This window comes from Cydia fagiglandana, chromosome 14 (assembly GCF_963556715.1).
Source record: "Cydia fagiglandana chromosome 14, ilCydFagi1.1, whole genome shotgun sequence".
In the NCBI taxonomy this organism is placed as follows: domain Eukaryota; kingdom Metazoa; phylum Arthropoda; class Insecta; order Lepidoptera; family Tortricidae; genus Cydia; species Cydia fagiglandana.
In genome coordinates, this window is record NC_085945.1 from 809,634 (window position 1) to 833,499 (window position 23,866).

Consider the following 23,866-nt stretch of genomic DNA (forward strand, 5'->3'; position numbering starts at 1 on the left):
TGCGAGAGGAACACGATGACATTGGGACGATATTGGTGTTTTGTTTTAAATGTCTGAATATGCCTCCCGCTCGTGACTCGTTATTGTTTTCAACAAACGCCGTTAAAATGACAAATGAACGAACGTGCGGAAATTCGATTTTATGGTATAGGGAAGATGCAAAAACAATGTTTACGTCATTTATGTAGATAAGATTACTTTGATAAAATCAACATCATCACGCGATTAAATCGATCAAGGATACTTTAATATTTCTCTAAGATTTGATATCTATCATCACCGTCACCACGGCCCAAAGAATTTCAACAATTTGTAGCACTCGGACAACGCGCATGACTTTTTTTTTCATTTTAATGTTGAAACTAACGACTTTTCTCATTCGGAAAAAAATAGGTTTAATTGTGTTTATATAATCGTTGCATCTTCCCCGTCTGCCTTATTTTGGATGACTCCACTCCACTCGCAACCACTGATGTATCGACTAAAGTATCACGCGTAAAACCAGTGAGAAAACTCCCTCTTTTCCACAGGTGCCAAATATAGTGTCAAAGTCACAGCATGGAAATATACATCATAATGGGCATGGCGATACTGATCTACACGTTTGTGAGTCTGTTAGTGAACAGCGAGTGCTGGAGCAAGCAGGAGCAGCGCTGTAGGTGCGAGGAGTGCAAGAGCCTCTGTCAGAGCTTGACGTTGGCACCTACAGTGGTCTCTGTCTCTTCCAGGATTGATATTGAGCAGTAAAGTATCAAACTCCAGCGAATGGTGCTGTCAAAACCTATACAACGCTTGATATAGTGAGGGGAGTCAGAGGCTTTCTTGTGCCAAATAAATAGTCAAGTCTCTGGCAGGGTAGTCAACAATAGAAAGAGTTTCTTTGTAAAATGGCCAGGGTACTTAGTGTGTGATTAGTGAATAAAGCTAACGATCAACTCTTAGTGTTTAAATTTCGGAGTGCCCAGATTAGTGTGATTGGTGTGAGCTTACTATCAACTTAAGCGTGTGAATAGTGAATATCGGTACCTATTTTAAAATCTCTGAGAGCCTTAAGTATGTGAATAGCGAGCGCTCACGATCTTGATAAATCGTTGGAATCTCAAGCAGACGCTTGTGTTAAATCGTCAAAAGTGAATAGTGTAGAGCTTATACTAGTAAACCTTCAGGGTGTTGTGATGGAGATGACCTTTAAGTGCGTGTAGTGTGAGGGCATGGACCCTCTCGCTCGGCTGATGGAGGGCGCGCCGCTGCCCGGCGTGCTGGGCGCCACGCGCGACGCGCGCCCCCGCGGAGCCCTAGTGCACGCCAGCCTTGCGGCGGCACCCGCGCTTGGCGACAAGAAGGGACGCCATCTCACTGGCACCTTCTGTCTGACGGGCGACACCATGGAGGGAATTATACAGTGCCTGGTCTTCCTAAAGGCTTTCTCGGTGAGTTCAATTAGTTTAATTGCAATGTTGAAGATATACGGTATTATTAAGGCCCCAAGTTGTTGTTGTTGACCGACTCCTTTGATGAGTTTGCAACTATCTGGTTGGCTTTCTAAATTAATTTCCAGAAAATATGGGATTTTGTGACGATCTCAATGACATATATATTGTGTATATAATACCTACTTGTTTGTGATGATAAAATACGAGTAGTAAGTAGTTGTTTAGGATGTACAAAAATCAATTTATTTTAAACTTGACAATACAAAAATGCTAAAACTAAACACTAAATAAGGAAAATTTTCCCCAAAGATATATTTTCTAGACGCCATAGATTCCTGAGATCCATTTAGCAATTAATTCAAATTCTCGTAATTGTTTCTGGGGAAGGGAAACTGGACATTAATTTAATATAAACATATTTCGAAAACGGTGAAACTTACACCATAACGGCAAGTTTTAAGTCCTTCGCGAAGACTTAAATCACTGACAAACTTCGACATTCCAAATATCCCCCGGAAATTCCACTGAAATACTGACCCTTTGTTTACCCCAGTGGTGTTTCGGACCGCAAGTACTTATGGCGAAGTGGAAATAATTTATAGATTTTGGCTGATCAGAGCGGTGGCCGCATGGTTCCATTTTTGTTGCCTGTCACTATGCCCATCACTTTCGCACTTACATACTTGTTAGAACGTGACAGGCATGGTGACAGGCGATAAGAATGCGACCGTGCTACCGCCGCTGATGTCAGTGTTTTCTATGAAAATGACAAAATTTTTTTCGTGACATCGATGTTGGTCCCGTAGTAAAAGTAGTATTAAAATTTAGCGAGTAGAATAGAGCTCTGCATTTAAAGAGGAGGAGACATACTATATTAGCTGATATTTGACCTACTGAGAGCGAAGGTCTCACTAGTTTCAACTTTGACAACAAAATAAACAGACAATTTTAATTCAATGTTATGCACAACCAATTACTGGGCTATTTGTGAATCTTCGATTAAAATTAAATGAATCTGGAATTTAGAGGATAAATTTAGAAAATTCATAGAAACGTTTGCTTCGGTGGCGTCTAAATCAAGAGCTTCTGAAGTATTTGTACGGGTAACAGCGGCAGGACCCAATGAGTTGACAATGATTAGATTTGCGCGTTGGTTTTCGCTTTACGATTCCGCTCTTTAACCCCTGCCGCACATTGCGTGGGCTTAACTTGTGTACCTATCTGTGTATTTGCCTCTGGAATCCTAATTCCCCAATACGTTACGGACAAAATTCTTCTCTATCCAGGTGATTCTTAGACACGTTTCAAGAGGAGAACATTAAGTTGTTTCGTACTTTTAAAGTTACTTGGCTTATAAAATGCATTACTATTGACCGGTCTATATGTGAGACTATCATAATGCCAATGAAACCCAGTTTAGACGGTTCAAGAACGCATGTAATTTTCATTCCTTCTTCTTCTTCCTTCTTCTCAGCATATTTGCGTCCACTGCTGAACATATGCCTCTTTCATGGATTTACATGTTGTTCTGTATGCGGCGGTTCTATGCCAGGTCGGCCCTGCTGTCTTTCTAATGTCGTCCGACCATCTGGCTCGTGGTTTTCCGTCCCTCCGGCTTGCCAGTCGAGGTCTCCAGAACAGTACTCGCTGGCCCCATCCCTGCGGCAGATATGGCCGGCCCATTCCCACTTATTTTCATTACACTGCGGTATTTGGCCGATCGACCGGATCGACTGAATTCATTGTACTCTGTTGTTAGTCATGTACCTATCGAACATTGCTTGTAAGTAAGTAACCGTCGAAATGAGCCTTAAGAGTGGTTATTAAAACAGTAGTTCCACATTCCTTTCAACAAAAAATTTAATTAATTTTCGTGGCCGTGTTATTCTTTAGTTAAAATCTATTACAATTTTTTGATTAATTTCATTGAAAGTAAGTACAGATGGTACGTGTTAGAGTCGCAATTTTCTCTCTAATTCGTTCCTTGTCTTTCTTCTAGTAATAAGTTCAATTTCGCTAAGTCTTTGAGCCTGCAACTACTGAGGACCGACTTGCCAATACGAAGCTTTGTGGAACTAATGAAAGGAGAAATTATAAACGATGTGGCTGGAAGAATTTACGGTTATGAAATAACGAGTTTAATTGTAAGTACACGTAGTATACCGGGTGTGGCCTGTAACATGAGCAAAAAATTAAACTGTGGGATGTACTCCTCATACTGACCAACAGTTGTTCAGCGACTTTTAAAAATAACTTGTGGTTTGATTTTTAATCCACTTTAAAGTTTATTCTAAGACGCAATGTATTACGAATTTTGTTATGTTTAAGGCGTGACAAGCAACGTCAATCACAATGATATGGCGTGGCGATGGCGTCCATTGAAGAGAATATTTATTTTGTATGAAAAATAGGGAGTCTAAATACTTAATAATTTTTAAAAGTTGTTGAACAAAAGTGTCCCGGTTTGAGGAGTACTATCTATGTTTTAATTCTTTGCTCGTGTTACAGGCCACACCCGGTATACTAGTAATCTCATCAATCGTCACATGTTTTTTACAAGCGTCCACCAACCTTTGTTAGAAGACTCCACATAAATCTAGTCTGAAACAAGTACCAACAGCAATACTTTGACTGTCGGTGAACTTTATGTCCTTGCGATAAGGCTTACGAAACGTCATCACAGTTGATGTTACGTATAAAAGTAGACCTGTGAAAGGAATGATGTAAATTACAAACCGCCAACGAGAGGTGCTCGAGCGTCGAGCGTCTGGCGTAAAACCGCTTCTGAACGAACGCTATAATTAAGTTAACCTTTCACCTTCTACTTGCCTGGTACTGAGGAGAAGGGTTATTTGAATTAGCAAAGTCCAGGTCATTTGGATTAGTTTTGTTTCTGTAGAGTATGCCTCAAATAATTAAATTTGATTGCATTATTCTCAACTGGGTGAACATCAAAGATAGTAATTAATCATTATAAAGTAATAAAGAAGCTATTATGTACATATTATTTATTGACTAAAACGGGGCTTAATTGTGTAAAAATTAGCGTATTAGACAACATGGTATTAGGAGTAATAAATAAACATATACGGGTTGCAGAAGGCAAAGTCACTGTAATTGTAAAAAAAGATAAAATTAATAATAAAATCCACTTCTTGAAAAATTGGATCTGTCGTGTATATTTTCATTTTTCTTGCTCTATACCTTAAACTTGTTTTGGCTTTTTCTGAATCGCACTCGACTGAAATATTACTAAACGGTTAGGAATTTGCTAAATTAACTATTCCAAGATAGTTAACCTGCGTCTTTCAAAGGTTATCAAATAAAGGGTAATTTGATATAACGTTTTGATCGACATCTAAAGCTTTTGTTAGTAAAAGTCCTATCAAAATACTATTCCGAACTCTGTTTAAGATCAGTAACTATCTGGCCCGAAGCGTTCCAATGTCGAGCGGTACTCAGATTTTATGATTTGTTAAAGTTTTGGTTTTGGTGAAGTTTTGGTAGCGTTGTAGTACGACTTTCAAACCAAAGGTCGCGTATTCGAACCCTGTCTCGAATATAATATTGATACAAAATGTCACTTGATATTTACAATATTTATCAAATTTGGTTAAGGATAACATTGGAAACTACTTCAGGAAACGGGCACAATAAATCCTAGATCATTTTTAGGTTGGAATGTCATTGCTTTTATAAAAAAAACTAGTATATGTGCCAATTCTTTGGATTTATTAGACGAGCGATGCTAGGAGATAATGTTAATGTTTTGTTTTTGTTATGATCCGACCTTGATACTACTCGTAATGTGTCTCGCGCGCTCCAGTAACGAGCGCGATACCACAGATCAACGTGGGCGATCGTCCAGTAGCCTTACCACGAGTTTGACACTGACATATTCGCTCGTATTAGAATATTAGTCAAACTCGTGGTAAGGCTAAAGGTTTCATAACAAGATCAAAGCCTTAACAAGTTGTAAGATCCGATACCGCTTGGTTCGGAAACTATGGCAAATAATTTGTAAAGTTTATTGAAGTGGAACTAACAAGTCGGGTTTTCATTTCATTAGTTAAATTGGGGGCTCGTTTACATGGCGCGCGGAGGTGTGCGTCACGTCAGTCGGGTCGGTGAAGGAATTTAGATGAAGTTTATAGGTACTTACTTACGCGTGTTTGATAGTTTTCTCAAACTCTTTAGTTATTGCACTCAAGGTGTATTGGGCCAGCTTTTAAACGGGGCACTTAAAAAATATGTACCACTGTATATATCTTTTATGTAAATAAATGTATTTTCAAGAAACTATTATAATTTATAATAACTAGTTAAACGTTGCCGTAACGTAAGTATGAAGTGCTTCTGATTTAGTAAACATTAAGTTATTTATTAAATTAGCCTGTTTTCGAAGTTATTGAGGTAACCAGGCACCTTATATTACATTTTCTACGGGTATCGGTATGGTCCAAAATGGATCCTGCAGAGGCATCTTATGTGATATGAGATTAGGTAATAAATTTGAGACACATGAATAATTTTGCAAACACATTAACGTAACTGAAGAAGGAACCAATTACAGTTTTGAATGATTCACGGTTAGTTTCACTAGTTTTATATCGACCGGGATATGGACCGTGATTACCTTTTGTATTATTTTCGATCTCCCGATATTTTAAGGAACCTTTTTTTAAATATCTGAAATAACCTTTATAAAAATAATTTGTTTTACGGGCAAAACTCATTTCAATGAGAGTTTTTCAGATTTTTAGAAAAGGTACACTGAAGTAGGTAAAAAAAGTTACCGAAAATCCTTGAAATTCCAAAGCCGACCTGCCATCCCGACGCACACGAAAAAAAGTTAGATTTGACATAATTACGTCACAAGTATCCCCCGCGCCCCGCGCCGGCACGGTGCCCCGGGGAATGATTCGATAAGTTTGCGTAACACGAGATAGTAACGGACCTATTTGAAACCTTATTCCAACGACATAAAGTCTGCAAATGGTAAGTGAAGGGTGTTGTACTCGAGCGATGTCTTTTCCCCTGGTTCCGGTGATTATGGAAGGTTTTGGAACTTTCTAGGACTTGATTCCCTCCGGTCATCGTTTTGAGAGCTGTTTAGTACTGTGTCGCGGGATGTGAACTTTACACGAGGGAGTTTCAATTACGATGGAAATTCAAATAATGAGAATATATTGAAGAAAAGCTATATTCTGTCCAAGATTGCGGTAGCAATATCTTCAGAATCGTCATAATTTTTCCAAAGTAAAATTAACATTTAGTGGTGTTATCAATAAACATGAATAGAACGTTGAACTGAACTTTACTTATGGGGCCAATAAAAGGCGAAAACGCTAAGTAAAAATCTGCTGTCTCATGTGTTTCCGCGAATCATGTCATGTAGATAGGTACCTATGTAGATATAGATATACCTGTGTACCTAGTGCATTAATAATATTATTTGTCATGGTATGTTCTCAGAAACGTTCGTATATGTTTGTCGTGCTAGTTCAGTCAACCTCACTGTTAATTTATTGTACTGAAACTGACTGCACGTTCGTCCGTTTCCGTGAAAATACAAACAATTATGGCAAACAATTATGCTCTACATCTGTATGACTTTCATAGTTAACTATCCGCCCTTCAGAGCATGAGCAGATATATAGGTTATTTTTTTTGGTTTATTTAGAACACAAACAGTCGTAATCAGCATATTACTTCTATTGCACACAATGCACAGATACAAAAATAAATAACAAATAGACCTGGAGGTTCATTCCTAGGTATAAACAAAGTTAACAATATAAACAACTTTAGTAGTTCCAGAATAATAACATAATAATCACGGACAATGAAAACGGGCCACCCTGTATAGAAAATGCTATGCTACACAAAGAGACTCATTGTCCCTGACATTAAAATATCGAAAAGAAAAAAACGAATATATATTTATAACAAAATCACCTTGTATATCTTGTACAGACTCCAAAGAACTGTATTGTTTATGTTGTGATGAATATCTGCCTTATTCTCGATGTTGGAACAGTTTACAAAGTGTATCCGAGTTGGAATCTCGTTCGCGTGAAACCCCCGGTCGCTCTGGAAACAAGCATGCCAGCCAGCAGGCCGGGAATAGTTAGGTACAGGAAATCAAACACAAAATATTTCGTTACCAGGCATACATGAAATATAAAACGAGAGTCAGTTTCACTTACAAATATTGCAATTTGGTTAACAGTAGCCCTCACACTAGAACAAGCCTGTGTCGTGAGACTCGTGAGGACTCTAGAGAATACCAGGAGATTTATCAAAAAGATGATCCGAAAAATACAGATAAAAAATAAAAAATAAAAAAAAATATATTATGGGACATTCTTACACAGATTGACTAAGTCCCACAGTAAGCTCAAGAAGGCTTGTGTTGTGGGTACTCAGACAATGATATATATAATATACAAATACTTAAATACATAGAAAACACCCATGACTCAGGAACATATATCTGTATCATCATACAAATAAATGCCCTTACTGGGATTCGAACCCAGGACCATCGGCTTCGCAGGCAGGGTCACTACCCACTAGGCCAGACCGGTCGTCAGACAGATAAAATAGGAGTTTACAAGTATACATGAGCTAATCTAAATTAAAACTAATAAACAATCTATCTTATTAGTAAGCTCTGCCTTCAATACTTACCAGGAGGAGCAATGAATGGGTGTTTGTTTCATAAAATTTTATTATATGAATATATTTCAAAACAGACGTGCGGAATGCACGTAACGGTACCTATATGTATGCAGCAAAGAGAACAATAAATATATTTTTATTCCAACATTTATGCCTCTTGCAATATAAGCGCCTGTATTTCGACGTCATATTTATTTTTCTAAATGAGGGGGATGCTACCCTACTGAATATTTGAGTGCGCTTCCCTTTTACATATTTAACTGTTAAACTCCACTATCTCTCGTAAAATAAAATTAATAAAACCTCTTGTGACAACGTCTGCTCCACGGGATTATATGGACCATTATCTACATTAAAATGTATCGGGTAAAATTAATAACGCTTTTTATTTTATTACAATTCCCTCGTAGAATTTCAAAAAAGATACAAAAAAGCCATTTACAGGACATAAAATGGTTTTTAATTAAAATGCCGGCGTTTGAAGGATTTTATTAGAGATTTCGCTCGAGTTAATTCGTGTTTATGAAAAATTTTGCAAGTTTTAATTTTCATATATTTGTAGTTAGCTTGTTTTTGTATTAATGTTGGAATTTACATATTAAATACATAGTTAATTTTCGGATATTTTAAACCGTAAGTGTTGAAGTTGGACTACCAAATTAGGTTGGCTCAAACAAATAACAATAAAGCTAATAAATCAATTGTCACATTTCACGATGAAATAAAATTGATCACTACTTTAATATCGCACAAATTGCACGAAACCATTTTATTTCTCTTCAAATAAAATCTATTACAGTTTGAAACGAATCGAAACGTAAAGGGAACAAATGGACATCAGAACGATTTGTAGCAAGTTTCAATTGATGGGTCTCAGTCGGCCATTGGGCCGGGGAATAGGCGCGGGCCGCTGAGGGAAATAAGCGAAAATCTCCACCTTCGTCAGACAGATTTAAGGTTAGATTCGGACTATAGCAATGTCATTATTGACAGCTGACAGATTATGTACATAAAGAAACCCAGATCATATTCATACCCTGTTATTACATTTAAAATAGCCTCCATATGACAATGAAACCTCGTTTTTTATGTGACCCTGGTAGGTCGCCGCTACTCTATGCCCACGCATAGGGGTCGTCTCATTACAAAATGACGAGTAAAGTATTTCTTCGAAAAACAGGCATTTGGTGGTTTATGATAGTTACCATGGACTCTGTAATAACAAAGTGTGGAAATGTCATATTAAAAAATAAGATCTCAGTAGGTACAGGTACCTACCTTTTCGACGCCGTGTCAAACACAAAAGCTGACACGCGAACGCCATGTCACCGAAGTGTCAAAACTGAAATTGAACTTTATGCATATGCACGTAGGTCTATGTTGCTCTGTGGTTTGTGACCGATTAATCAGTCATTGGCGTCCAAAAGGTTAAAGCCGTTTTAGCAGTTTGAGTGTACACTTTTAGAAAGTTACTGCGGGGCGAAGTGGGCCTCCTGACGCACTATATTTTAAGTTAAGATTTTGACTTTCCGCGGTGAACGTGTTAATGTCAAACTACTATGAAACTATGTTTATGGTTATGTCAAAGTTAATGCAGACTTAGCTTAGACGAACTCTAGGCACTAAGTCAAATAATACATTTATCGATGTTTTTAAAAATAATGTCATTCAATATCACAAAATGGCTCATTAGAGTGACAGCGCATGTCATAACCACTATTCTTCAACTTTTATCATTTTATATAAAATGTACCCACGTAAAAATGCTTAGTTGACCTTTTTTACCTCCATTGTTCAGCAAACAACAATACGTCTAGACAGATCATTAAAACTTATTTAAGTGCTGTTTTCTCTCTTTACCACGTCTATTAAGTTTCACCTCAACAGCAATACACTCATTATGCTCATTAAGCACCTTTATTTTACTAACTACATTTACATTCCTTTATACTAATGCTATGGGACAATGACATACGAGTACATACAGTCGCCATCAGATACATCGGAGCGGTCAAGGTGTTCACAAATATTGAGCACGCCTATATTTTTAAGGCGTTAGAGTGCTTGTTCAGATATTGTGAACACCTTGGCCGCTCTGATCACGTGGCAAAACTTTTTATAGACTAAAGCTATATAAAAATACAGAAATCACCCATAACTCAGGAACAAAATGTGTCTAAGAAACACTTAAAAACCGGGCAAGTGCGAGTCAGACTCGCGCACGAAGGGTTCCGTACCATAACGCAAAAAAAGGCAAAAAAAAAAACGGTCACCCATCCAAGTACTGACCTCGCCCAACGTTGCTTAACTTCGGTCAAAAATCACGTTTGTTGTATGGGAGCTCCACTTAAATATTTATTTTATTCTGTTTTTAGTATTTGTTGTTATAGCGGCAACAGTTCACGGTTCGTGAGATACAGCCTGGTGACAGACGGACGGACAGCAGAGTCTTAGTAATAGGGTCCCGTTTTACCCTTTGGGTACGGAACCCTACAAACAGTGTTACCGAGGTGAATCAAACCCTTGTTTTATATTATTTATTATAACTAACGGCTTGATTCGGAAAATGAATTAGATTTCTACTAGACTTCAACAAGTTACCATATGGATAATTTAAAGATATTTGTAAGATAGATATGTCAAATTTGACGTTTCCGCGATTCTGGAGGTCCTCTTGAACGATTTCGACAAGTTATGACTTAGATATCCAAGTCACATCTAGTCGATATCTAATGTAGATCTAGTTGATCTCTAAATCGTCTCCAGATCTTGTGATTATCTCGAAATCCGAATAGACCTGTAAGTAACTTTTAATGTGGCCCAGCGACCCAAGAATATCTACACAACATACAAAATATTACAATTTATTACTAAACAATCTAAACATACATTTTTATACAAACAACTAAGCCATCACCACCCGTTTCATCTCTTTTGGTGTAACAATAAAACAAAATATAACATGAATAAAATATAACTTATATTAAGTATCATTCCTCTGGCTTATTAATTGCACTCAAAATACTCATTGTTTCAAATGTCTTAAATAGAAAATTCATCAAGCTCTGCGGGTGCATGTTTTATTCATGGCCTAAGTAAGAACTCCCGAAACACCGGTTTGGCCGGGGTCCATTAAAATCTCGGAGGGAATTTAAATAAAGTAGGCTGTTACTATATCTACCCCGCCATTGTCTCGAGATCTGAAAAGCTTTGGTATGAATCGGGTTTGAACCGCGACCTATGTTTAGTTAAGCACTGCTTGGCAACAGCCTACATGTATTTCATATATTATTGTTTTCAAAAGTTTTTCTATAGTCAGGTTGGTCTGGCTATAGGCTAAAGCCTCCCCTCTTTCCCGCCATTAATTTGGTCCTATCCAGTGAATGGGACAAGGACAAGAGAATGATGATAATGATCATTACATATTATAATCTGCGCAAGTACTTATGTTAATATCACGCGCCTAGTATTAGTAATCTATACCTAAATGTACCTCTATAAGACGAGTCATGTCTAATCAGAATCGGGTCAGAAACACAAACGTCCTGAGGCGCGCAAATGTCGGAGGCATTGAGGTGTATCTGATGAGGCGGCAGCTGCGGTGGTGTGGGCACGTGTCTCGGATGTCAGAAGACAGAGTGGCGAAGCGTATCTTCTTTTCAGAACTCCAGAATGGTAAGCGTAAAAGCGGTGGCCAGTACTTACGATATAAGGATGTTCTGAAAAGACATATGAAGAGATGCCAACTAGAGCCCTCTGACTGGGAGAGGAAGGCAGCGCAGCGGCCCGAATGGCGGCGCCTCATTAATGATAGAGTTAACATTTTTGAGACGGAACGCCGCAGTGAGCTCGACAAAAAACGTGATGAGCTTAAGACTCGGCCGACAACCTCAATTTCCTACAACTATGTAGGTGGTGTGCTGACGTGCCCAAAATGCGCTCGAGTATTTAGCAAGAAGATAGGGTACGTGAGCCACCTAAGAGCGCATCAGAGAGTTGATCAGCTACACTCTAATAACACGAGCTAAAAATTGCCTAGTCCAGAGCACACAGTCGCTGGGGCCGAAATCGGTCAGGAGAGCATCATCATGTCTATCCACGTATTGTTTCACGTAGCTGATCACTTACCTATTAGATGAAACACGTAATCGTGACGCAAATCATAAGCACCTAGATAATTATAACAATGACGAAAGATTTGCGGTTTGAATTTAATTTAATTTAGAATGAGTTACATTTACGTATTATCATGTTGTAAATCATCTACGAAATTATATCTAGATATCTACAAGTATGTATGTATGTATGTATGTAAACACTTTATTGTACATAACACAGGTCACAAGTCAAGTAGGTCAAGACAGGATAAGTGAGAAGTGAAGCTTAAAGCAGTGATATTCTTATATAATAAGCAGAGCTCGGCAGGGGTGAGCCATTTTGACGTCACTTATGTGAAGTGTAGATATTAATATAGATACACCTTAGAAAGAAATATTAAAATAAAACTTTATTAATTATAATTAAACTAACATAACAATGCCTTATGTACAAACAAACTTTAATAGTAGCATATGGATGGATATAAATATTATTTGAAGAGGTTTACAAAAAAAGCTTGCTATAAAATTCATTTGATTTAATGGCGATGTAAAAATCGTAGCGGAAAGGCAGCCTAAATAAAATAATTTCTTTAATTATTAAATTACACCACATATACCATCGAATGACACGGCATGTCCATGTTGTGCAAACTCTGAAAACAGCTCACCCCCGCCGAGCTCTGATAATAAGTACCATGTACCATGAGTTTTATGCGGTCTTAAACGCTTAGTGATTGCGTCAACTCAAACGCTGTGCATCGCGCTTGCACCAATGTCAGAACGAGAGAGATGCATTCTGATTTGTCAGTTAGTTAAGTTGTCGCTAGCGAAAATGTCAGTCTAATTCGTGGTAATGATAAAAGAGTTAATAACTTTATAATGTGGAGTCTGTTTACTGTTCAGTTAGTCTATGTTTCAGGTAGATACATATAATCAAATGCAAATGAATTCAGACGAATGTCTGGGGCCATTAATTGGAAGAGCAGAGAGTATCTTAGTTCATTGTGCAGAATTATTCGCGAAATATTCACACATTAAAAGCAAAGGGCACTTTAAAGTACCTATTAGGCATTGTCATTATATTCTACAGTCAAGGATGAATTCATGATAACTTGTGAAACTGTTCTGTGTCTTTTATTTTCAAACAATGTTACTGTTTTTATTGCGAGCTCACACATTGGCTACTATTACTACCTACTTGCATTTAGTGGCAAAAGAATTACCATGCCCTAAACACTAATCAATAAACACTATAAGGCCTCCGTGTGAGGGCCAGCCATACTACCTACTCCGCAGGTGAGGGCCAGCCATACTACCTACTCCGCAGGTGAGGGCCAGCCATACTACCTACTCCGCAGGCACACTCTTACCCGTATTGACCTTAATGAAAAGGGTTCAATATGATATGACCTAATTATTCTTCTTGCAAAAATAAACATTGAAAAACAATAACCTACATTCACCAACTTCGTTTTTCCTCATAAATCCTCTTGAGCTCAAAAAGTTTCATAATCCTTGAGTTCCTATTGAAATCTGAGTTTAAAATTACATCGGGAAAACGTGTTTACGTTTAACAATTTAACACTCCAAGGAAATTCCGGAAGTGTGCGAAATATAAATAAACGTCATTGGACGACTTCCGGCGGTGATTGATTTCCCTTGTTTACAAACACGAGTTGTGTTGTGAGCCGATGGTGGAAAAGAGAAGGCAGTAGATACTTCTCTCTGTCGCTCAGATGGATTGTCTGGAGATTGATCTAATGGGAGTTGGTTGAAAGTTATTGGACGTTCTCGAAGTACGTAGTTTTCACTTTTTCCGAATTTATAATTCACGAAAACTGTTGTATTGTTTCTACTCAGAATCAAGACAACTTTTAATAGAATGAAAGTGTCTTTTTTATCAGTTTTGTAACTTTTCAGGAGAATTTAAGCTAAATAATTTCAGTACTCTCTCAATTTAAGTCTGTTTTACAGGCGTTTTTTCAGATGCTTACGTATTCGTTCGATATTCTACACTTTAATGCGTAATTAGTATTATTATCTACTCTACTCTGATATTAGGGACCTTTTACATCTCCAAATTTAAGGTATTACACCATACTAACCACCATACCATATCATACAACACAATACCATCATACCACCACACCTTACAGATATATGGCATACATCTCTGTTATACAAATAGGTAGAACCTAATACTAAATAATTTATTTTATGATTTTTATAAAGTAATTTTTACTCCGGTACATTGACTGTTTAGTTGTGTTTATAAAGGCAGCTATGTATTTTTCATGTCACAATCTCACAATATGATATCATTATATATGTTGTTGAGGCCTACATTTTCTAATAGAATTTTCTTTGTGGAATAATTAAGTGAAGTACTTTAAAATGCAGTATGAGATTCATTAAGTCTAAGTCTTGGCATAAATAAGATTTATCTATAAATAAATATCGCTTTGCCGGCATCATTGCCCAACCCTTACCAGGACAATATAACCAAAATACTCGTACAGCAATTAATTCGCGGCCGCTCGAATCAAATCGCCCCCGACATAATGGTTGCGGCTCTGTGGGCGACAGTTCAGTTGCGTATTGATTCGCTCATCTCTTACTTAGCTAGCGCTGAAATGAGAAATGCTTACAAACTGGCTAGCCTTCTTCTCGGTAACACCAGTTTAACTTGAAATATAGGCTCTTTTTGCATAAAATAAAAGTCATCAAGGTCAAATGGGCCTTCAAAAATGTGCGAAATTTCCACATGAAAAAATTCGGAAACCTCTCATCTTTTTGGTATGGGAATCGAATTATCCATTACCAAAATGAAAGTTTAATTAATTGCTAACTTTTCTGTTTGGTTACTCTTCGCAACTTGCACATCTGTAGGTCATACTGAACAACTTTCGCTTTGACACCAACCCCGAAATAGCGTATAATAAGTTTTTTGCAAAAATTTCATTTTTGGTATAAGCTTTTATCGCTGACTGTACTTTTCTTACGCAGACAACTAATACTCATCGAGACAATTCTAAAAACCCCCAACACAATTAGGTTGCGTTGTTTCATCACAGAATTCCTATGGCCACTTCCTGTCTCCATCATCAGATCAGTTCGACAGTACCATATTATTGTATTGTCATCGGAACTACATACAGCTGCCAATTTTCATGTGGCTACGATCCTTGGAAGATGGTTAAATTAGTTTCCTTAGATTCCATTACATAGTTACATACAGGTCGAGCGTTCCTATGGCCACCTGTCTCCATCATCAGATCAGGTCGACAGTACCATATTATTGTATTGTCATCAGAACTACATACAGCTGCCAATTTTCATGACGCTACGATCCTTGGAAGATGGTTAAATTAGTTACCTTAGATTCCATTACATAGTTAGTTACATACAGGTCGACCTAATAAAAGCTTGTTAAAAAGCATGCTTCGTTTGAGAGCGCTTACACTGGTTAATGCTAGCCTGAGAGTAGTCGTTGCTAGGTAGGCGGTTGAAATACCGGTGGCCAAACGGACGCAACGTATTACATGTAAGAGGGCCTTATTCCGTCCGAATAAGGTTTAGGATTGGTCAGTGAGTGGGATACGTGTGTTGGTTGGCACTGGGTCACTGTGTTGCATGCCCTTATTTAAGGATGGAGGCTTTAGCAATGTATTATGATCTATATCTATAGTATAGTAGTAGTGTATAGTATAAGGGTAGTAACTGTGTAAGAGGGGATACTGATAGGGGATCTGCTACTTTCGTCGCCCAGCATTCTGATCCATACATTACAACAGGTCTCACGATCGTTCTGTATATTTTCCCCTTAAGAGTGCTATTACATTTCGGGGTTGAGCGAGTTTAGGTATTTTACGCGCTGCGGCAGGCCGTGCGAGCTCAGTATTCCGATCCCTTCTATCACACTCGCACTACAATGATGGATTAAACATTCTTGATCCTTCGCGAAGCATATTGAAATCAACCATAACAACACTAACTGTACTTAACTTATAAAGTCCTAAAACTGTTATTTGGTAAGTACGAAAATACTAAATGCAGTGCAAATGTACATAGGGGCTGTTCATAAATTACGTCGTCTATTTTTGACCCCCCCATCCCTCAAATCATCCAAAAATCATGCTTCGGATGACTCTGTTTCCTCCTACGTCATGCTACCATCATCCGATGTCCATGACCCCCTCCCCCCCTCCTCCCATTTGAAACGACGTAATTTATGAATAGCCCCATACTCGTACTTATGAACGTATATTACTCGAAAGAAATTATAGGTACTCGCTTATTTACAAGAAACAAGTTACAAGAAACTGAAGATACACAGGGTCTGATGATGGAGCTGGAAGGTGGCCACGGGTACCAGTCTATCATGTAACTAAACCACTTCGTGTTTGGGCTCGTTTGATTCGTCTAAACAAGATCTTTGACACTGAAGATACACAGGGTCTGATGATGGAGCTGGAAGGTGGTCACGGGTACCAGTCTCTCATGTAACTAAGTGCGGTTTACACGCACACAGTATAGCGTTTTACACGGCGCCCGCCGCACACAATGATAAAAAACCTCGTCGTCGCCGTTGAAAATGTGCGGAGCCGACCGACACACGTCCTGCCTGTACAAGCTCTGCCGCGGCACTGAGCTGGTGAGCGCGCGTCATCGGTAATATAGAGTAGTTTTCAAAAAATTGCCAAAAAATTATAGTAGAATTTCATAAACACTAATGTATACCAACAGTATAAGCAAACGTTGCAGATTGCTTGAGTATGAAAATGACTTCGATATTATGTAGATTTTCGTAGAAATTGACACTTGTTACGGAGAGAAAATTGAGTTCGTTTTACTTTGATTTTCTCTTTCTCAAAGGTATGTAGGAAAAATATCGTTTGATATGCTTAAAGTACAGGGTATTAGTAATACAAAATAGCCAGGTTTAGCAGAGAAAACTTCTCAACATTTCCAAATAAAAGCTTGCCGTTCAGTGCTTCACGCGGTTTTTCGGAAACGACCATCAGAAAAAAATTCATTACTTATTTAATAAGTCCTTTTTCTAATATTTACAACGATATTTAAAAAGATAAGAAGACGCTTTTACTGGAACAAGTACTCATTGTTTCTAATAAGGAGCACAAAGTCCTGAATTTCGTCGACTAGTATCATCAATTTTGCATTATTTCGACTTTTCTTGTAAGAGCGCTCTTAAGTTTAAGGGACATTCGTGGATCGCAAGTTGTTCCAGAGACCTGTCGCCATTTCATCCATCCCGCATTTATTCTATTTTTCACGTCTCGGTCGATGTTTCCGTCACTTTGGATCAATGACCCAAGGTACCGGAAGTCAGAGCAGACTGGTAGGGATACACCATCTAAGGCAATATGGTTTTATCCGAAGATACTTATTCAAAAATTTTTGTCAAACTTTATTGCCTTCCTGTAACGTCGCTGTAATAGATGAGCGCTCGAGTGACACGGAACTATATAACAGGAGCTTGTGAAACTGATTCTGATTGCTCCATACGTCAGGATTGCAACGTTCTCCGCTCGCGACTCCGTTGAGATGTATCGCAGTATTATTGGGAAATATGAGGCGCTGTACGACAGTCAAACGAGTGGCTTATGGCTTAGGGTCTCTGTTTGCTTTATCAACATTCAGTATGTGTCTGACCATGGGGCTTTAATTCCATGGCTTGATTTTACTCGCTAAACTGAGCTACTCTTACTATGGGACCAACCCTAAAATCGGGGAAAATTTTTTGCCTTTTCTACAGAAAACGATGACATCTGATCAGCGAAAATGTATGAAAAAGTAAAAAAAAAATTCGGGATTTCGGGGTTGGTGCCATAATGCGAGTAAAAGTAGCTCAGTTTAGCGAGTAGAATCGAGCCCTGGATTTAATGACCGATGGTCAGTAACACCCTGTATACTATACAGAGAGTCTAGCGGTAGATTTCCAATTTCAAAATTTGATTTAAAACCTAAGACTTATATATCAAAACTATTTCTTATTGTGAAAAAAAGAATACCTACGGATTAATTTTTTTAATTATTCAAAATTAATTCCACATATTCCGAAATTAATGCAAAACTTGCGGCTTGCGGTTATTAATAAGCCTTTGGTACGATATGCGTACCTAAAGAGCATAATATATGTACGCTGCTTTGTTGGTCAGCTATCCATTGTCACTAATCAATCCGCAACACTCACGTAATTAGAGTCAGATCAAGAATAGTCTGCAGCGGATTTGATAGCCCACGCAGTGAAAGTGTTATTTTAAACGTCAAACTTCTATGAAATTATGACGCAAAATGACACTTGCACTGCGTGGGCTATCAAATCCGCTGTAGACTTTTTTGGTCCGACTCTAAACACCCTCGCATTCGAAAACTATTTCAATTTGAAATCACAGATCTGCCGCTGGACATCAATGACAAGAATGGTTTCTTTTTTAATTAAATTTCCCGTTTGCCTAATCCATTTCCATCCCATCTTCGTTTCCATCTTCGTTGTGGTGGAAACACAGACTACGAAGTGAATCATACGGGACAAATGTAGGATCATTATCATTAGCGAGCGATGGATGCAAGTGGGTGGGATATCGTGTGGAAACATGCGATTGTTATCGACGCTACTCGAGCTTGTTCTCCTTATTTATGAGATCTGCGTTGTTTGTGAACAGCAAATTTGCTCTCGCAAGCTGTTTACGTGATTTGTCAAAAAGTACTACATATTAAACCGGTGTGTGTAAGAGTGTTTTAACATCCGATATACGACCACAAATAAGTTAAAATTTAAAAAGCGCTTTTTTATAATAATGTGTTCAATGTTTAAATGTTTCTTATTCAAACCAAAAAAAGACGGACATAAGGCCATAGGGCACTCTCCAGCAGCTGTTTTTCTCCATAGATCATCTGACATCCGATATCGAATGGGATAATGTGAAAACGCCCAAAGTGTCTAGTACAGCAGCAGTTCTTGTTATTTATGAGATTTGCATTGTGTTAGTGGATAACAACTTTGCTTCAGAAAAACTGCAACAGAACATTAATCAAATAGAACTACATGGTACCTAGCTCAATGTGGGGTATGAAATTTTTTATTGGACACGAACATACTGTATGTACCTACTTGTTAATTTGATTATGATAGTTGAAATATCTGTACTAGTTAACAGCTACACTCTTAATTGATCATTAGTGGACATTAGAATAGAATAGAAAAGGACTTAAACGACATTATATAAGCCTAGCAAAGCACGGTAATTTTGTTAAACTGCGACCAACCGATCTCAAGGGTCCAGTCTGAAAACCAGCGCTAGGCCCTCTGCTTGGAGTGCTTGGCATATGCTGAGATTGGAGCCCATTGCCCAATCATTCGTATATTATTATAATTACCTATCTTTCTAATTAATTTGTACCTATTTTAGTATTTAAGTTTTATATATTGTACTTAGTTGATAAGGTATTTTTTGTGGCAATAAATATTTTTCTGATTCTGATTCTGATATAGAGCGCTTATTTTCTACCTATTGGACGAATGTATTAACATGGAAATAAAGGGACTAAGGCCATACAGGCGGCCGATCGTAAGATCAGGCAGATCGTAATGTTCCTGTGTATTGTTTTGAGGATAGTCACATTAAACCAATACATAGGAATGATAGGTTCGTTAGGTTGCTTCAGATGCCCGAAGGGCAAACCGTCCAGAAATAGGAGCCCGCGTAGCGGGGCTCCGTCGACTCAGGGCCCGAGTCAAAGATATTCACGTTTCACGATATGCCTAGGAATTTCATGATATGCCTGATCTTACGATCGGCCGCCGATATATACAAAACAATTCCGCCTATTCTAACGTCAAACATCAACATTTATTCAGCAAATAGGCTACAAGGCACTTTTACTCGTCAGCATAGAAGTTCTGTAAAGCTGACGCTTGAAGTTTTCAGATCAAAGCGAATAAGTTCGTAACATACATATTATGCCGGTGAACGCAGAATAGTTATATCAGTTATAAACTACGTCTTAAAGTGACATTCCATTTCCAACTGCAGCTGCAATACTGTTCATTTTACTATGGAAACGCGTCGCTGTCACTGTCAATTTCCATAGTAAAATGAACAGTATTGCAGCTGCAGTTGGAAATGGAATGTCACTCTTATACAACTACCTTTACCCTTACATATGTACATATATTATACATATACATATCTATTTATTTCGACTGTTTTCTTAACCCCGCTGCATGTTGTACAAGTAGGTAATTTAAGAACTTGGGAAATTAGGTGTTCTTTTTTGCTCCCTCTTCGAGACTAGCCCAAAATTGTACAGAGCTTTTTATTATACTGAAATTTGCCACTATAACACAGCATTCTGCAGGCTTCATCGTTGCCCTAGTTAATTTCCCAGTAACTGACGTATTCCTTTATTTTGTTACAGGTAAGTTGTGCAACACCGCAGCAAAGGAAACGAGTTTCTAGCGCGAATAACTACATAGCCGCTTTTATACGGGTGCGACTTGTAGGTATGTAAAGTGTATACGATGCTGAGGTGAGACCATTTCGTGGCACTTTCTCTTTTTCATAAACCAATGCGTATGGGATAAGAGCAAGCAAATTCAAAAGCCGTTTTTCCATGTGGGCATTGCATATTACTGTATATTGTCAGTGTTTTCAAATTAGTCGCATTGTACGTTGTGCCCAGTTCAGTGCTCACGCGGAACCCCTTGACGATTCAGATTTATGATTCCACCAATTATCTGCAACTTGAAAATGCCCGCATGCATCCGCTGTTGCATTGATTCAACAAACTGTACCAAATGCTCTCGGCCTACTCCGGTACCTTTACCATGAATTGCCATCGAGAAATATCAGTTGAGAGCGGGTAATGTGAGCTTCGAAACGTACAGAATCACTGTTTCATTTGTGCCTAGTTTGTATCACACTTTTACCCAGCTGGACGTCGAATTTTTACTTATTAGGTCACCTAGAAGTGAGTGCAAGATGTCATCAATAACTGTTCGAGATTTATAATATTTAATCAATTTGGTGTTCTAGTTAAGGTGTTATTAAATAAATGAGCCATATGTCACAAGCTTACGTTTACTTGATTTTGAGGTTCGAAGGTGTTAAATTTAGCTTCAAATTAGGGCTAGTAACAATACTTACTAACCATTAATAGACCTCATGTACATGCAATAAGGTCGAAAGTTGTCAGTCAGTGTATCATGGTACTGCGCGTGTTTGCCAAACAAATCGGAAAAGGTCCAGTGGCGAGTGTTTATTAACTGACCCGTCCCGCTTGATTCTTTTGAGCTCTGTTGCCTAGGCAAGCTCACCCTTATGGGTGGCTTGTTACTAGAGTTATCGAGAGCAAGTTCTATGCGGAAGCGTTTATTTGCATCGGTTACACTGTGTCGCTAGTTCAAACACGATAGATTCCTTCGTAAGAGGCGAGTGAATTTGGTATACCTAGTAGGTCAGGCAACGAAGGCAAAGTTTCCAAGATATATTTATGAAAACCGAAAAATAAGACCTTCAAACCCCCCCTTCAAAATCCAAAGACACGGGTAAACGCGGTTACTCCTCCTGTCCCTGTGTTTTAAAAAAGGAGGGTAGTCACAGTGTGCAGTGTTAAATCTATGTGACGTAAACTGTGGCCGCCGCTAAGAGTTCCGGCGTATATTCAGCCTAGACCGCGGGCCAACTTTTTAATTGCGTTCACCCCTCCAATATCAGCCCCCAATCAAATATGGCGCCTGTTCCAAAAAACATCAAAAGCGAGAGGTTGAAACTGATCCGTTTCAAAGCTTAACGGGTCACGGGCCAGCCAATGACCTTTACAATTGAACTTTAACCTTCCTCCATCAACAGAAACATCCAATTGACCTGAAAACATAATTACACGGAAATGTTTTAATTTGTAACTAAGAATCATAATATGATCGTGACGTCACGATCAAGTTACGTTTAGTAGTTTCGCGCGTAGACACTTTGACTGTTAATTCTGAGTTTGGTTTTGCTTTAATGTAATAGGTCCTTTAGACATATAGGAGAGGCATGATGGTAGGACACCTGATACGGCATGACAACTTTTTCCTAAACATCCTGGAAGGCAGGATTGAAAAGACAGGAGAAGAAGGGAAACCTAGAATTACTCAATTCAGCTAAATAAAAAATAACGCGTCGTATGAGGAAATTAAAAGACTGGCATGAGAAAGAAATGATTGGCGATTACTCCACTGTCAAGAGCAAAGCTCTTAAGTTATGATGATGATAGAGACATGTTCCTTAAAACAAACCCGACTGGTAACATTAATAAAAATCCATCTTGTGTAGCTCATTCAACTGGGCACTCCCATTGAAACATTTTGAGCAAATTAAGGAATAAAATTGACAGGCAGCCTCTAAGCAGCTAATTGAAATCGTCTGTCAGATATCGATGTTGCCAATTAAAAGAGGATCGGCAACTGGGGATCACGTTCAGCCTTTAATGAAACGTATCGGGTTGCTATCGCCGCTCGAATGGCGCTTTCATTCAGCACTTTCATATAATGCGGCATCTCTGAGAATTACATAATACTCTCTAAAGGTTATGTAAAAGAAATTTATAGGTATAAGGGATTATGGGCTGTTAAGTATAAAGAGCTCTTTTTAAAACAAATTACAGGAGTACTACCTACCTTCAACTTTTTCATAAAAACCAAATAATATAAGTAGGCACTGGTAGATGACATCGCACATTGGTGCGATGTGCTAAGGACGATTCCTTAGAAAAGATAATTGAGAAGCAAATAAAAAAATGCAAACTCACAAAATCATAAACAGTATTTGGTATATTTAAATATAGGAAATGCTGTGTGTAGTTGACTATATAATGTGCCTGCATAATCCTCTTGAAGCACTGCAACTCGGCTCCTCTGGTCGGAATCAGGTATATTTTACGTAATTCATGAGAATGCAAATTAAGGTAACAAGCAATTTTAAAGACATTTTTTTAAATTAAATTTAATGAGCGTGAAGCTGTACGTATGTTAAGCTTAAATATAAGCATTGTAGCTGAAAGAAGTCTAGAAAAGGCGGATTAAATGCTCTGCTAGTTAAAGTTATGGCAAATCATATGGGCTTGATAAATGCAAAAAATCCGTTGTTGCGAATGCGAATACAAGCAACATCCTCTGTATTTGGAATTCAAAAAACGTGTAAAACCCAGTTTCCATAGTAAGATTATCCTATTTGGCAACTCCAACCGATCCAGGCCACCAGGGCGGCAGGAGCGCACAGCAAATTGAATCTTGGCTTTGGCTATTCGTTATTTTGGCGGTGTGCCGGCGACACGTATCGCGCGAGGGTGGGTACACGAATGTTGGAGTGAAACTGTCTTTTTTCGATTTAAGGAACTTTTTTATTGGATAAAAGTAAGCTTTTCACCACAATCTCACCCGTGGTAACAGTAAGTGCCGATGCGGTCTAGGATGGAGCAGCAAATCTTTGAAAGCGTTTGCTTTTGAAAAGCATCCTGATATGATTGAACCAATTTAACTTGGTTATCATACAAGTTTTAGTTTATTTTCAATTGTAGGTACTAATACAAATCAGTTGAATATTTCCACAACAAAATCCCCACAATGAATTTCGTAAATAGAAC

The 23,866-nt window shown here is 38.2% G+C and overlaps 1 protein-coding gene across 1 annotated transcript in view; it reads left to right on the forward strand.

The window, feature by feature from the left end:
- The first annotated feature begins 1,182 nt into the window (after positions 1 to 1,182).
- LOC134670633 (neurobeachin) overlaps positions 1,183 to 23,866 on the forward strand; it is a 604,515-nt gene continuing 581,831 nt past the window's right edge. The window contains exon 1 of the mRNA XM_063528438.1: positions 1,183 to 1,430. Coding sequence (XP_063384508.1) covers positions 1,212 to 1,430 — 219 coding nt within the window. The 5' untranslated portion in view covers positions 1,183 to 1,211. The remainder of the gene's footprint in view (positions 1,431 to 23,866) is intronic.